Below are 14,520 nucleotides of genomic sequence, written 5' to 3' on the forward strand. Positions count from 1 at the left end.
GTAATAATTTGTTGGATATTTGTAGTAGGGTATTTTTTAAAATTTGAAAAAAATGCGAGACACTATGAAAACAAATATGCAATATGTGTAGTGTTCTATGAGAGTAGAGTGCCAATATGAACCTGGTTTTCAACACTGTACTGTTTAATGTATTTACACTGTACTGCATGCTTTAATAGTTACATTCTATGATGCTTTTTGTATCTTTAGCAACTTATTGGTATTGCGTGGAACAAGAACACAGGCTTCCACGCTGAACTATTAAGGTAAAAAATAAGTAAATGCCAGCTTCAAGGTTTTTACACATTTACTGTTTATTTATTTCCTTAAACTGGCATTCATAGTCATTTTTGGTAAGATTATAACTTAGTTGTCTCTAAACAAGACTATAGAAACAAGCAAATTAGTCCCAAGATTTTAAGTCCTTATTTGCGACAAATGACACCCTTTGCAAAAAATAATAAAAAAAATGTGTCATGTGTGATATTATTGGAAGTGGTTAAATACCAAGCTGGTACATTTTCAAAATGGAAAAGCCTGACCAAAAACTGTATGCAGTTTCTAGACTATCAATCTTGACCTTGACCACAGCTGTATAGCTGCAAAGAAGACATATGTCTAGCAACAGCAACAGACTGTTGCCATGGAATGATTGATGTTCTTAAAATGGTACTGGGGTGTGCTTTTTTACATACAGACATTCATTTGAATACACCCGTCTCCAAAAAATATCTGCACAATACATAAAAAAACAAGTCTGATTGGTCCACTAGTTGGAGGAAAAAAAACAAAACAAAAAAAACATAATAGGAGTAAAATAAAGGTCATTAAAGGACACCAATAGTTTTTCTAAATTGAAAAGGATGATCCTACTCTATCTACGACTCCCTGCCACATTCATAGCAAGTATAAATTAATGTGAATGTAAATCTAACTGCATGCCTTAAAACAGAGAAGGCATGATATGTTCCCAGAAAAACAAGTAAAAGGTGTCATAATTCCATCATCACCATTGACTGCTGCTGCTGTCTGATTCGCTTAGAAACTTTGAGTGTATTATTTACATTATCAGTGGTGATCAGTTGGAGAAAGAGAAAAAAAAAGAGAAAGAACGCACACGCACACACACACACACCTTCACAATGCCAAATATAATCTGGTTACAGAATATTTTACAATCTTCTTTTTCTAATCAACAGTGATGCACAAGCACAGCGCATTACTAATTCATTTCTGATATGAAAACAGTTCACAGAACTTTTTTTTTTTTTTTTTTAAGGTTTGGTAAAAAGTCCTTTTACATCCAAATAATCTCAACATTTTATGATGACTTATCCAACACAAACGTAACAAAATGCAAGTGTGATACCTCTGCCAGTCTTAAATACCGCAATTTCATTAAAACTATATGTAGCACGATTTCTAGAAGGAACATTTAGGTGGCTAGCCAAATGATTAGGTGATCTTTGTTGTTGTATACAGTGATTATCTTATGAACATAAAACTTTTTGAATGAAAATAATACCAATAATTTTTCTAGCAGTTGCCAACAGGGACTCTTGAGACAAACGAAGATTCCACTGAACCATCCGGAATCCATTTTTATTTATTTTTTGATCCTTAAAACAGTGCTTTTGAGCCATGGTTTTCAAACTCCGACCAAGCGTCATTCAACTCCATGAAGATCATTTTGGCATACTGTTCATAAGGCTGTCCAGTAGCCTAAAAGAGAAAACAATGTGAACATGAAAATAAAGGTGAGCGTTTCATCTGGAACACCATCTACAACAGTATGTTATAAATCATAAGCAGGGCTTCTGGTTTTCGGTGTTTATTAATTACATTTTTAGTAAATTGTTTTTTTTCAGGGCTTTTGCTTTTTATATATTGTATGAAATTATTGTTTCTGGTTACTTTCCAAAACGTTTTTTTTTTTTTTTTTTTTGTCACAGTAGTAACTCCATAGTACTTTCACACTTAAATTGTACCTTCTTTCCTTTGCCGTCTTCCACAACGGTGTCTAAGGCATTTTACATTTTGGCACAATTTGTAATTCTGTTTTATTCCACCTAACTGTAATATAGCCTTAAATCCTACGAACAAGCCTTCTAATTGTAATCTCGTTTTAAATCTTGCAAGCGGAGTCTCCAATAGAAATGTAGGAATGTGCTGCCACTCAGTAGTTGGGGTTGGTTTAAAGTATTCAGGACGAATCAATGTAGGTACAAGTCAGGAAGGAGGGACATTGCCCAACTGCACTTTTAATTGGTTAAAATCAGAAGCCCTAAATACAAGTCAGTTTCCCATTGGGACCGATCAGCAGCAGCTACACTTATTCCACTGAGCGTGTAGATCTCACACTCAGAATGACAACGACAGAGAATTCTGAATGCTTAAACCACAATAGTTTAAACAGATTAAATAAGTAGATAGAAGCTTTGTGTTTATTTAGCTTCAATGACTTATTATAAAATGGTTTGTAAGTGTTTGGGGGCTACCTCTAATAAAGTTGAATGTGTAACTCTTCACTTGCAGGCCTGACACAAAGGGTGCGCAAGAAATATACTCTCAACTTGATTAGAGGAAGCCACCAAACACATAAACATACATTATAAAGCATGTTTGTCGTCATGTCTTGCTTCAGAAAAATCAGCTGCGTACATTTGGTTCAATCTGTACAATTTTGCCGGCATTGCAGCAACAGAAGTTTAAAAGATGCAGGCTGAATAAACGCTCATAATATTTCTATTGAACCATAACAAATAATAACCACAAATCTAAGTTTTTAAAGCATAAGTGTCAGTACGTAATATGTTTGTTCTAATACAAAAAATATATATTTAGGAAGTAAGGATAGCTAATTATGCAAGTTCAACTTCCCTAAATTACAAATTATAATAACCTACATAATAGACCTGAAGACTTGCTAATAAAGATTCCCATATCTTACCTTGTCTGGATGGACTATCAACACTGCCTTTCTGTAATACTTCTTCACTTGATCTGGGGTCAGCAACTCAGCCATTCCAACTGGTTTCCACTTGTTCTCTCCTTCCCACAGCACTGTTTGCAGAGTGGACAAGAGGGCTCGAATGTTCCTCTCCTTTCCTTCAATCCAATCCAGGATCTGAACACAAAGACCTCACAGTTATCAATTAAAATAATGACTTAAAGGAGCAGACTGTCAACCCAGTTTGAGTCACAGTTTGTTCACAGTGTGCTGCTCTACCACTAAGAGCCCCCTTCTTTGTAAGATTGCAATTACATTTTTAAACAAAGGGTTTCGATTAAAAAACAAACAAAAAAAAACTACAAAGGCTTTCATTTAAGGCTTTACTCTATATTAAGTTATTATAATGTTAGTCTAATTTATGTATGTTCTTAGTGCTACTATGGGCCCCGTCTGCAAAGCCTTTCTTCAAGAACGTCTTGATATTCATGAAAATATTCTAAAACTAAAAGCTCAATATCAAACAAAAAACAATGTTGAGATGACCAACATAGAAGTTGAAAATAAAACACATAGGTCTCTTCTCCAGTTTATAAAGAAAGTCAAGCATGGCTTGAGTTATTACCAAAGTATTACCCAACATCAAATTCTTACTGTTCTGTATATTCTTTATAATGATTACGAACTGTGCAAATAATCCCCCCCAAAATTGATACACAAAGTTCTTTATCAGAAGCACATTGCATTTCAAACAGGTTTATGAGTACCTCAAGGATGGAGTGGGCATTACTAATTAAAAAATAACCAACCGTTAAAAATACGTTTATTCGTCTTTTTCAGACAAATGACTACCATAGGTCTCTCAGTAGACTAAAAGTGGACAGAAAATCTGTGCAAACCTGAAGTTTGAGGGGGTCCATGTCTCTGGAAAGCTCCTGCTTCCTCATCTCAGCAATGGTCCTCGGTCCCTTTCGTTCCTGTGTCGAAGTGAAGCCCTGTTTGGACAGCAGGTCTTCAAAATCATTCTCCTTTACTTTAGTTTTTCGCCCTGAAAAAACAAAAAAAACAAATTCAATTTCTGCTGTTTTTCAATTTTTAAGACTGGTACTGGGCAGATGACCTTTCAAAATGCATTTTCTAGAACTTGGACATTTGGGGTGAATGGATTAGTGCAGTCAAACTTTATTGCTTTTTCCAAAATTCAATTAAAATTCAGTTTGATGCAGGTACAAATGAAACAAGGGAAGAAACAGCCATCCATGTTCACTACACCACCCTAACAATTTATTATAAATGAAATTCTCCAAAACTGTGGGAGTGCAGCTGATGTGCATACCATCCCATTAGCAGCCATTTCTGTCAGTTTTCCTTGACAGAGTTTTCTGTGTTACCATTCAGACAGTGAAGCATGAGAGGAAAGAAATCCAGGACAGTTGTCCAGAGTAATATTGAAAAGCTCAAATATATCCATCTTTGTGGGAAACTGAAAACACATCTTGCTACATGGGGTGAGGTCTTACAAAAAAATTAGAAGGGCAGTATACGCCTTTCGTGTGCCAATCTGCTGTAGCCAAATGACAAAAGATTGATTACATGAATAAATTCTTAAACAGACCAATAAAAACAAATGTCTCAGAAATATACTTTTTTCCAAATTTCTAGCAAACATACAAAAATATAGTAAGCACATAAGGAATAATGTACATGTATATAAATAAAGAAATAATTTCATGGTCACACATTGTTTCATACAGTTTGAGTGCTTTACAGAAAGAAAAAGTTAAATAGTGCAAAGCAAACAGATTTTGCATTGGTAATTTCTTATGAGGTTAATGCCATTAATTGTTTAAGTACAGCAATTGTGTGACTGTTCTTCTTAATATAATTCTCTCAGCTTTCATCAATAATTTAAATTCATTGCATAATAGGTGACAGTATTTAAAAGCCACCATCAGAAAACTGAACAATTTACATCTCATTATCAACAGTTTAAAGCAAGGAGTGAATAATAATAAAATAATAATAATAATAATAATAATAATAATAATAATAATAATAATAATAGTTTTTATTGTAAAAACAGCTTATATTGGCATTTCAAGCTTCAGACATTTCACAATTAAATAGAATTACCCATATGCATAACATGTACCATCTCCTTTAACATGCCAGTAATAGTGTTTAACGGGACAGTATTTCAATCGGGTGATTCACAAAAGCTATTTACCATCAAAAAAACATCACTCATGGCGACGTTTGCATAACGAGCCTTGAGACCAATTTTCTCATTAACATATTATTTGTCTGATTCAAACCTGTATGTTGCTGTAATTGACATTTACCAGTATCATAATTAGCATGTACCTCAGACCAGGTGGAGACATGTGTCTTAATGGTATAATTTCCTAGCACAATGTCTGTGTTTAGGAACATGTATCTATGCCAACAGCAACAATAATTAAAAACAAACAAACAAACAACTTATGTTTAATTACCCAATAATTAGGTAACTTAAGTATTTTGTTATTTGTAAAGCATACATTGAATTGCATTGTTAACACTTGTGAACAGGATAGGCTACTTACTGGTTAGAAAACATAAAAAGCAGGTTTATAGCCTATTCATTGCTCTAAAAAGAAAAAATAACAGGCTCTGGTGTGGTTGTGTGGGCTGTACTTCAAGAGGAGGAACATATTAGTTAGATATCTTGGAAGATAATCATCCCTGAAGAGCGAGAAGGCCTTGCAGATTTGGGCAGCGACCCTCTGGATTACTCTGATCATGTGAGCAGGTATCAACTTAGCAGGAGCACAATTACTCGCCTTTGGAGAGAACGAGAACATGAACTGAAGAGTTGAACTGATAGAAACAAGGCTGTTCCAGTATAATGGAAGTTATAAACTTTCATGTTTTGGAATCTGATGTTAGTGAGTTTTTGCAGGTTAAAAATTAAATAAATAAAAAAACAACACACAGTAGTTTTCGTTCCTATATATTGATCACTATCCGTGCACAGAAAATTATTACTTAGCTTTATACATCTTTATAGCATTCCATCTACCGACAGGGCAGCTCAAGTCATTTTGTCCCCCAACATGTACGTGTGCTCACTATTTACAGCAATGGTTAAAAGTTTTGCATCACCCTATAGAATTAACTTATTTTGCTTCATAAAATTTAATGAAACCTGCTAAATAATGTTACATTAACATACATAATTACATACTGCTTTGTAGTTTTCCACATACTTAATGAAAAAGTGAAAATCTAACATGAAATACTGTACTATTCTTATGGTTTCGGGTAGACTTTTGGAATATAATTTTGCAGTTTATTTGAATACAGGATGTTAAATTAAAATACCTAAATTATGCTCATATAGGTTTTAAAAATATATATTATGTCTCAATCCTAAAACTGAAAAATACATATTCATGTCAAACGCAAATGGGATTGTTAGTTAGATCAAGAAGTTGTATTTTAGTAACTACAAATAAATGGCAAGAAATATGTAGTGTTTTCTAATCCTATTTTGTTATGAAAGCAAGTAGTATTGTGTGAAGGCAGGATTTTTCAATCTACAGGTAGCTGTATTTATTTATTTTAGTTTCAAATAATCTTTTTGCATGGTTAGATGTACTGTAAGAGAAATTGATTTTTTTTTTATTGTAGCAACTTCCCTTGACCAAATCTTAAAGACAATCATACTAGGATCATCTGTGCCAGTTTTTGGTTCAACCAGACTAGTGGTTTGGGAGAAGTAGATCTTTGCAGTTTGTGATTATGACGTCTGTACCGTGCGATTATGACGTCGTGCAGCGTGGCCGCCACACCACACAACATATCAGCTTTTTATGAACACCAGTTAATCTTGGACTATCCCTCAACAAGTATACCAACTTTCAGTGGTTTTCGAAAGACACATTTTTACATTTACCAAAATGTTTTTTTTCAATCCAATATGGCGGCCAAACCATGTGACCTATGACATATGTTTAATAGCATCTAGCATCCCACCGAACTTCGTCAGTACTCAAGCAACTTTTGGCGGAAAGATTATTAATAATAATAATAATAATAATAATAATAATAATAATAATAATAATAAACACAAGTGATAGTCTTGTGGTTCAGGTTGTTGTAAGTGACGCATAAAAAAAAAGTATATAACTCGGCTTAAACATTGATGGTGTAACTGACTCTGGAGATGATTCCAACACTATGCAAGTAAATATCCAAACTATCTTACCAAACCCAGGTCCTCGAATGCCCCTCTCCTCTCGCCCCCCAATCACACTGAAGTTAAGATTGTAGTTGGGCTTGGCCTGTGGTGCTGGTGCTGGTTTGGGTTGCTGTGGAATTGATGGGTTCTGTTGCTGCCAAGGCATGCTTGTACTGTGGGGCCTGTTTGACTGCCACTGACTGCCACCCATGGGCCCCTGGGCAGGCTTCTGACTGAAACCAGGTGCTGGAAATCCACCACTAGAAGAACCTAACAAAGGATGAGAAAGAAACAACAATTCAATCACCACGCTACTACAGCTCATAAAACACTGGGTTTTCCAGAATCTGACAAACAAGTTGCTTTAAAAACATTAGGTTATTTTCATAACCTGGTTCCCTGAACTAGAAATGTACTCATTACCATATGGGTATTTACCTGTAAAGACCCAAAACCTGATTAAGATATATCAAAGCTGCTCGCAGAGTCCGTGACGCAGTCATGCCCACCCCTGAGGGCAAAAAGGGACTCCGCTCACAGATCTCATCATCATTTTTCCTTCAAACCTGCTGCAATCATGGATGCAGTGAACTTGAAGGTTAATGGTTATATTTCTATTATAGGGTTATTATAATAACCTAACGTTCCCATTCAAGTACAAAATGTAACCATCTAAGTATGGGTAAGAGTACCATAGTCGTCACAAGGGCAATATTGCAGAACGAATGGATTGCTACAAGGCTATGCCGAGAGCCTGCCTTGCGTGTTATCATATGGAACCCCAATAACAAGTAGCTAAGGTGAAAAAATTGAGGGAGAAACTCACCTATATGTCTGTGTTGTAAGGGCTGACTGGGAAGCAGCTCTTAACACTAGTTCCAAACCCAGGGTTTTGAGGATCCACAACATTCAGGTCTGTATAACCTAGTAAAGGTATGGGGAGTAGCTCACACTACTGCACTGCAAATGTCCTTGACAGATGCAGCCTGGAATGACCCCACAAAGTTATCATGTCCCTGGTGGAATGGGTAGTGAGTTTTTCTGGAGGGGGCAAGTTGGCCAGCTCATAAGCAGTCCTTAATGCTACCCATTTGGAAAGCCTCTGCTTAGACAGGGCTTGACCCCATGCCCCACAGGAGACAAAAATGTGTTCGGAATGCCTCCAACTTTTTGTCCTGTCAACGTAGTACGCTCTGCCCAGTGCGGCTCTGGCATATGGTGCAGTCACTCCCTGTCAGACTGGAAACAAGGTGGATAGAAAGCCTCCAATTCCACAAACTGGTTGATATAGAATGCCGAGATCGCCTTTGGCAAAAAGGCAGGACTGATACAGAGTATAACCTTTGTCCTGGCCTCTAAAAATTAAGCAGGCTTTCGCAATGGCGAATGCCTGCATCTAACTCACCCACTTTGAACAGGTGATAGCAAGCAAGTAAGTCGTTTTGAGCGATAAAGCTCAGCTGAATGCATGGGCTCAAATGAAGGCTTCATGAGTGCACTAAGCACCACGTTTAGCCTCCAGCGAGGAACACTGTCCCTGACAGGCACCTGAAGCCGGAGAGCCTCTTTCAAAAACTGCCCCGTGAGGAAGTGAACTGGGGAGACTGAATCAATCTTGAGATGGCAAACTGAAATAGCTGCTAGATAGAACTTAATGCAGAGGAAGATTTCCTCTCATCAAACAGGTTATGCAGAGGGTGATGGGGAAGAGTGCAGGAGTAAGGGAAGCAAAGCACTCTGTAGCGCTGCGGAAGAGACATTTGTTAATCATGCACTTAGAGAAAGGTGCACAAAACTTGCAGAAACTGCAGACAGCCAGTGCCTCCTTGGTGTGCTCTGGCCCCAAGCAGGAAGAGCACCTGCCGTGCCTATCCTCAATAGGCCTTGCACATCTTGCAAGGATAAAACCAAGGCATGATACAAGAAGCAAGCAATACAGTGGAAAGTATAGAGATGCTGCCTCAATCTGTTTAAAGGCCAAGACCCAAATGAAACCAGTTTGATACCAGACCATGGACATAAGCATAGTAGGGGGCCTAGTAGGACCAGGTAGAAACCAGGTCGGTAACCTTGTTACCGGTACAGTAAGGGTCCACCAGCAGCAATTTATGATGCTGATATAAGGATGCCCACCTGTACAAGCATCTGGCAAAACCACTCTGTCAACACCACACATGAGACTGAGGGAAGTCTGCTTCTTGTTAGAGATACTAACAGCCTTTGTAATGGTGATGGTGATGCAAAAAGCAGTCACCAAAAATGGCCGCAAGATATTGTGGATGAGATTGCAAGTTATCACAACCGAAGCACGTATCTTGGTCCTGAGCAGTACTGCTGAGCCCAGCAGCGGTGCGCATATTATAATATTTTAAAAAATGCACATAAATTCTCCACAAAAAAAAAAACAGATATATCCGATTCAGGTTTTGGGTCTTTACAGGTAATTACCCATACAATAATGCTTACATTTCATACTTGAAAGGGAACTGAGAATATTTCATCATGGGTTTTTAATCGAGAGGATTCAAAAACCATCCTCACTGCTATTAATTTCAGTAAGGTAGAATAAGATTATTTGGATTATATGTTCTGCTCATAACCAACTGAGATAAAAAGTCTTTTACAAAGTCTAAAAGAAAGGTGTACATTTGTTTGTTTTCCAGAATGAACATCAATATAAAATTAATAATGAGATTGGACATCTCAGTGCCTTCTTTTGTGGATCAAATTGAAGTGAATGCTCACAAAAAACTCTCTGAACGTCACATACAGCTTAATGCATAATTCCTTGAGCTACTCAAAACAGACTATTTCACATTACCTGGCAAAGTGGCACCAAGGTTCCCGAGGTGAGAAAATGGGTCGAAGCTCTGTGACTTGGACTGAGTGTATGAAGAGCTGGAGGTCACACCGGAAGCAGTAGCACTTGCACTAAAGGAGGTGGCTAGAAGAGAGACAAAGAACTTAAATAAAAAGCTGACTTACAACTTACATACCATTGCCAGGAGTCATTGATGCATGCATGAAAAAAGTAGTAAGAAAATTGCAGTTGTTTCAAAATGTTCTAATAAAGAAGGCAGACTTGTTATTTGAATACACCAGATGATTTGATGTTTAGCTAAATAGGTGGGTTTTACTAACTAATGCAAGGTTATCTGTTTTCTTTTCATTTCACAGTTGATGACTCAAGGTACCTGTACAATAGATATCAAAAGCAGTCTGGATTATTTTGAAAGAAAATATTGTTGGCAAGTAATGACACTGTTCTAAACACCTTGTACTGGAGTGCTAAATGAGGCCACTCAATAAGACTAAACATGTGGATGTGGTCATATATTTAGGAATCTTTTGAATATTTTGAAGGTAGAGATATTGCGTGTTCAGTTCAGGTTTCAGCAGTTCTGTCCATACTTGCAAATGCAGGCTTGTTGATCTGAGGTGGAACGGTGTTGCTACTGTTAGGAGTTGAAGCCCATGCATCCCAGCCAGCAAGCAGGTCAGGCTGACTGGCAGAAGAGGCCAACCTAGATGAATCTGAAGACAAATTACCTGAGAAGATGAGACATTTGACTAAGAGAAAAATCAGCAACGTAATTGTTCATATCCAAGAAAAGCATGTATAACAAAATATCTAAATTCCAAACACCCATAATGTTAATCTTAGAATCTTGCTACCCATGATCTGGTCCCTCCACCTGCCAGGTTTTACTGCTCTGCATTGAATGCTTTCTCGACAGCAGTATTGCAAAATGGTATGGGGTTGCTAGAATAACACAATATTCACAGAATGCTTCAAAGAGACTTGTCTTACTGAGTTTGAAGAAATCGGAGCTGGAAGATGGGGGAGGGGTGTGGTTGGAGGACATGAAGGAGCTGGAGGCGCCATCAGGACTCAGGAAATCTCCAAAGAGATCCGTTCCAGACTGCTGGGCTGTGGAGACTGACGACTCAGATACAGAAGCTGAGGAGCTGATTCCAAATGGGTCAAAGGGATCTCCACCTACGGAACAATAACAACAACCATGCTTAGTCAAGGTCATGCATGACTTACTGCTCCTTTTTAGACACTATGGGTTATTCTTTCATTTCACACGCGAAGTTAACTGGGTGCTTACATTTATTTTCATAAAGCCTACATAAAATATGCAGTTTTGAAAAATACATGTCGAAGCAAAAGTGAGTGTGTGATAGACAGATAGACAGATAGATAAACACTCAATCACATTTGATCAAAATGGCCATAAAACCATTATATCATTTAAAAGCTTAGAAATTGATTATTATTTTCAAACTTTTTTTACAGAATTCAGAACATGGTAAAATGTAAAAAAGGTACAGAATTGGCAGTCCAAAAAAATTCTTAAAGTTTCACCATAACAATTTATCCTGATACTATCTAAATTTCAGTGTTTCAGGTCCCAAAACACTGTGCTACAGATAAAATAATGTCCCTATAAGAGATACAGTAATACTCTGTCTCCATAAGACAACCCTTTTAGCCAGTAACTACACCACCCACTCGATATCTCGGGGTCCAATATAAATCTGCTTTATATATATATATATATATATATCAAGGGCTGTGATATAGTGAGAGACCCATTGAAAAGGGGCATCAGGGTCCAATATAAATCCTCTATGCAACCTGCCTTTTCTCATTTTTTGTATAAAAAGCAGCACACCGGTTTAATTTGTACAGCGGAGGGTAATTGCTTCTCATCAGCTTCAGTCTCCAATAAATTTTATGAGTTTTCCTCTCCTTTCTCAAATGTGCAAACCCGCTGCCTTGAAAGAATCCATTACCAACACAGGAGGCTTGTTGCTAGGGAGTTCACGCCTCTGCTCAGTGGCTTTTGCTAGTGCATTGCTGCCATAAGTGAACACCTCGCTGGCTAAAATAAAAACCGCTTCAGCAAGCAGATTGTGCAACACGTGTGTCTATGATAACAGTACGATATTAATGCTTGGTTTTTATTTGTTTTATATATTTGTTTGTGATGTGCAGTACGAAATAAAACAAACAATAATTCCAAGTGAAATTGCCTATGTATGCATATTGCAGCTAAGGCACGTGCAGTTAGACTGTAAAACGTGAAGCCAACTCCAGACCAGTTACGATGTTTTAAAATAACACCTTTCTTTCAAAAACCCCACATTTGAGACCTACAGTATAAAGTGAATGGAAATGCACAAAAGGAAATTATTTGTTAGCTACAAACACGAATGCTATATATGCTAAGAAGAAAAAAAATATATATATATATATTTGTGTTTACCACTCAAGGACGCTGGTGGCGCAGTGGTTCCTGGTGGAGGTCCCTGTGTGCTGGCTGGTGGTGTACTGAAGAAGAAATCATCTTCTGTTCCTCCTCCTCCAATCAGGTCCTCTGTACTGTCTTGCAGAGTTGGGGGCGTGGCACTGCCGACGGAAGCAAAGAGGTCATTGAGAAGGTCGGCATTGCTGGAGGAGGTCTTCATTCCTGCTGCAGCAGGGGTAGGAGTGGGGTCTGCCTTGGGCTGGTCATCTTTCAGCCCCAGCAGATCCACGCTGTCCTCCGGAGGGGGCTCCTGGGGAAGCTGGGTGGAATCAGCCTCAAAGACAGGCTCTATGTTCTCCTGGGGTGCAGCAGTGTTCCTTTTGTCAACGGAGGCAAATTCGTCACCAGAAGGTTCGCTGAAGTCATCCAGGTCCTCCATCAAGCCTGGAGGTCTCTTTCGCCCATCAGGAACATCGTCAGTCCCTCTTTCCTCTGGGAGACAAGAAACCTCATAAGAACACGCTTGACAGATGTGCTTACATCACATTTTCTATTCAATTCAGTAAACTACCTGTATTTCAACTACACAATGAGATACCAGTATAAGATGAGACATTCTGTGCTCGATAAATTAAATGATAAAACAAAAACAAGGAAAAGAAAATGCAGTCATTCCCAAACTGACATAATACACTTTTTTAATATGCTTCTCATCTGAACATAATAGTATTGCGTGACAAATACACCTTTTAACAATGTCCAAATCGCTAATATTATTCTGTTAAAACAAATTTGCTGCTTGAGATTGGGACTGTGTGGGTTTTGTACAGTCAACAATCTGAAAGTTAAATCTGGTCCTTCATTTCAAAAGCACCCAATATCTAAAAAGCTTACACTTTTAAGGTAATTTCAATAAAATGTTCCTCAAGGCCTAAAGTCTTTCTCACCATCCCAATCCAATGTCTGGAAGAAATGATTTGCATTAGTGTCAGTGCTTTGTGGAGACTCTGGCTCTGTATTTGAACCGTCCTGGGGTTGCTCAGAGGGTGGTGTGCCTGCATCGTAAAAAGCTGTGGAGCCGGGCTGTCTGGGGAGTTCAGGTTTACCTGCAGAAGTGCAATACAGGCTTATTAGGTACAGTCTCCCACCACCGGCATATAACTGTCAAACTGTCTTGCTACAGTATAGAGTGATTCAGCACAGACACATAGATCTTGCATTTAGAGCTCACCGAATTTGGTCAGAATTTCTTGTTGCTCCTCCCGACTGGAGAAGAGGATCTTGGGGTTGAGTCCCTTGGTGGGAAAACTCTCCCAGGGGGAAGTCTTTGTACTGGGCAGGTCTCTGGGCTCCACCTCCACTTCCAGGTTGACTTGGAACAGGTCTGGGTATTTCTCCTGGATATCACAGGCATCCAGATCGTATCTGCAGAGGGGAAGACAGCATGGAGCAATGAACACCCCTTCTATTTTAATGCCATCACGAAAATTGTTTACTTCAAGATCTTACTTCAAGAAGTTTACTGACCATAGGACAATGTTGCTACTGGTCAATGTTATAAGGGACAATAATGGCCAAGACCTTAATGCAACCCATGAATCTCAAGGTTTTGGGATTCAAACCTATAGACCTATGGCACTTTGAGGCTCACAAGATAGCACAATACATGCTTATAGTGCCCCCCTAATGTGCATGCATTCAAAGTGAAAAAAGACAAGCAAGGAATACTTTAAACCCGCTCAAATACTTAATATTACATGTTTTACTTGTTTATTTTCTCATGCAATGTATTCTTAAAATCACCATTACTTACTCTTTCTGCAGTCACGGATATTTGGCACATTTAATAAAGTCACTATTTATTTTAAATCTTTTTTTTTTTTTACTAGTGTGAGCGTCACAGATGGTGGTTGACGTCAGACCAGGGAGGAGACAGACACAGACAGCACTGGTGTGAAATGCGTTGGTGTGCAGGTTTATTGAAAAATAAAAGGTTTAAACAAAACCGAATCAAACACTGAACTCAAAACAAAGTGGCACAGTGGCCAACACAAAATGACAGATACGAGAAGCAAGTTTTGTGCTGGTGT

The 14,520-nt window shown here is 38.1% G+C and overlaps 1 protein-coding gene across 4 annotated transcripts in view; it reads right to left on the bottom strand.

Annotated features, from left to right (window-relative positions):
- Positions 1–289: 289 nt before the first annotated feature.
- The window catches only part of LOC121319746 (cyclin-G-associated kinase-like), a 73,949-nt gene continuing 59,718 nt past the window's right edge, over positions 290–14,520 (bottom strand). For 3 of the 4 annotated variants that reach the window (XM_041257535.1, XM_041257518.1, XM_041257544.1), the window contains 10 exons: positions 13,662–13,855; positions 13,378–13,536; positions 12,449–12,922; positions 10,984–11,172; positions 10,584–10,721; positions 9,994–10,116; positions 7,200–7,442; positions 3,850–3,998; positions 2,951–3,127; positions 290–1,722 (listed from right to left, as the gene is read on the bottom strand). In XM_041257535.1, coding sequence (XP_041113469.1) covers positions 1,621–1,722; positions 2,951–3,127; positions 3,850–3,998; positions 7,200–7,442; positions 9,994–10,116; positions 10,584–10,721; positions 10,984–11,172; positions 12,449–12,922; positions 13,378–13,536; positions 13,662–13,855 — 1,948 coding nt within the window. In that variant the 3' untranslated portion in view covers positions 290–1,620. The remainder of the gene's footprint in view (positions 1,723–2,950; positions 3,128–3,849; positions 3,999–7,199; positions 7,443–9,993; positions 10,117–10,583; positions 10,722–10,983; positions 11,173–12,448; positions 12,923–13,377; positions 13,537–13,661; positions 13,856–14,520) is intronic. The other variant, XM_041257526.1, reaches the window with a different exon arrangement.

This window comes from Polyodon spathula, chromosome 1 (assembly GCF_017654505.1).
Source record: "Polyodon spathula isolate WHYD16114869_AA chromosome 1, ASM1765450v1, whole genome shotgun sequence".
NCBI lineage: Eukaryota > Metazoa > Chordata > Actinopteri > Acipenseriformes > Polyodontidae > Polyodon > Polyodon spathula.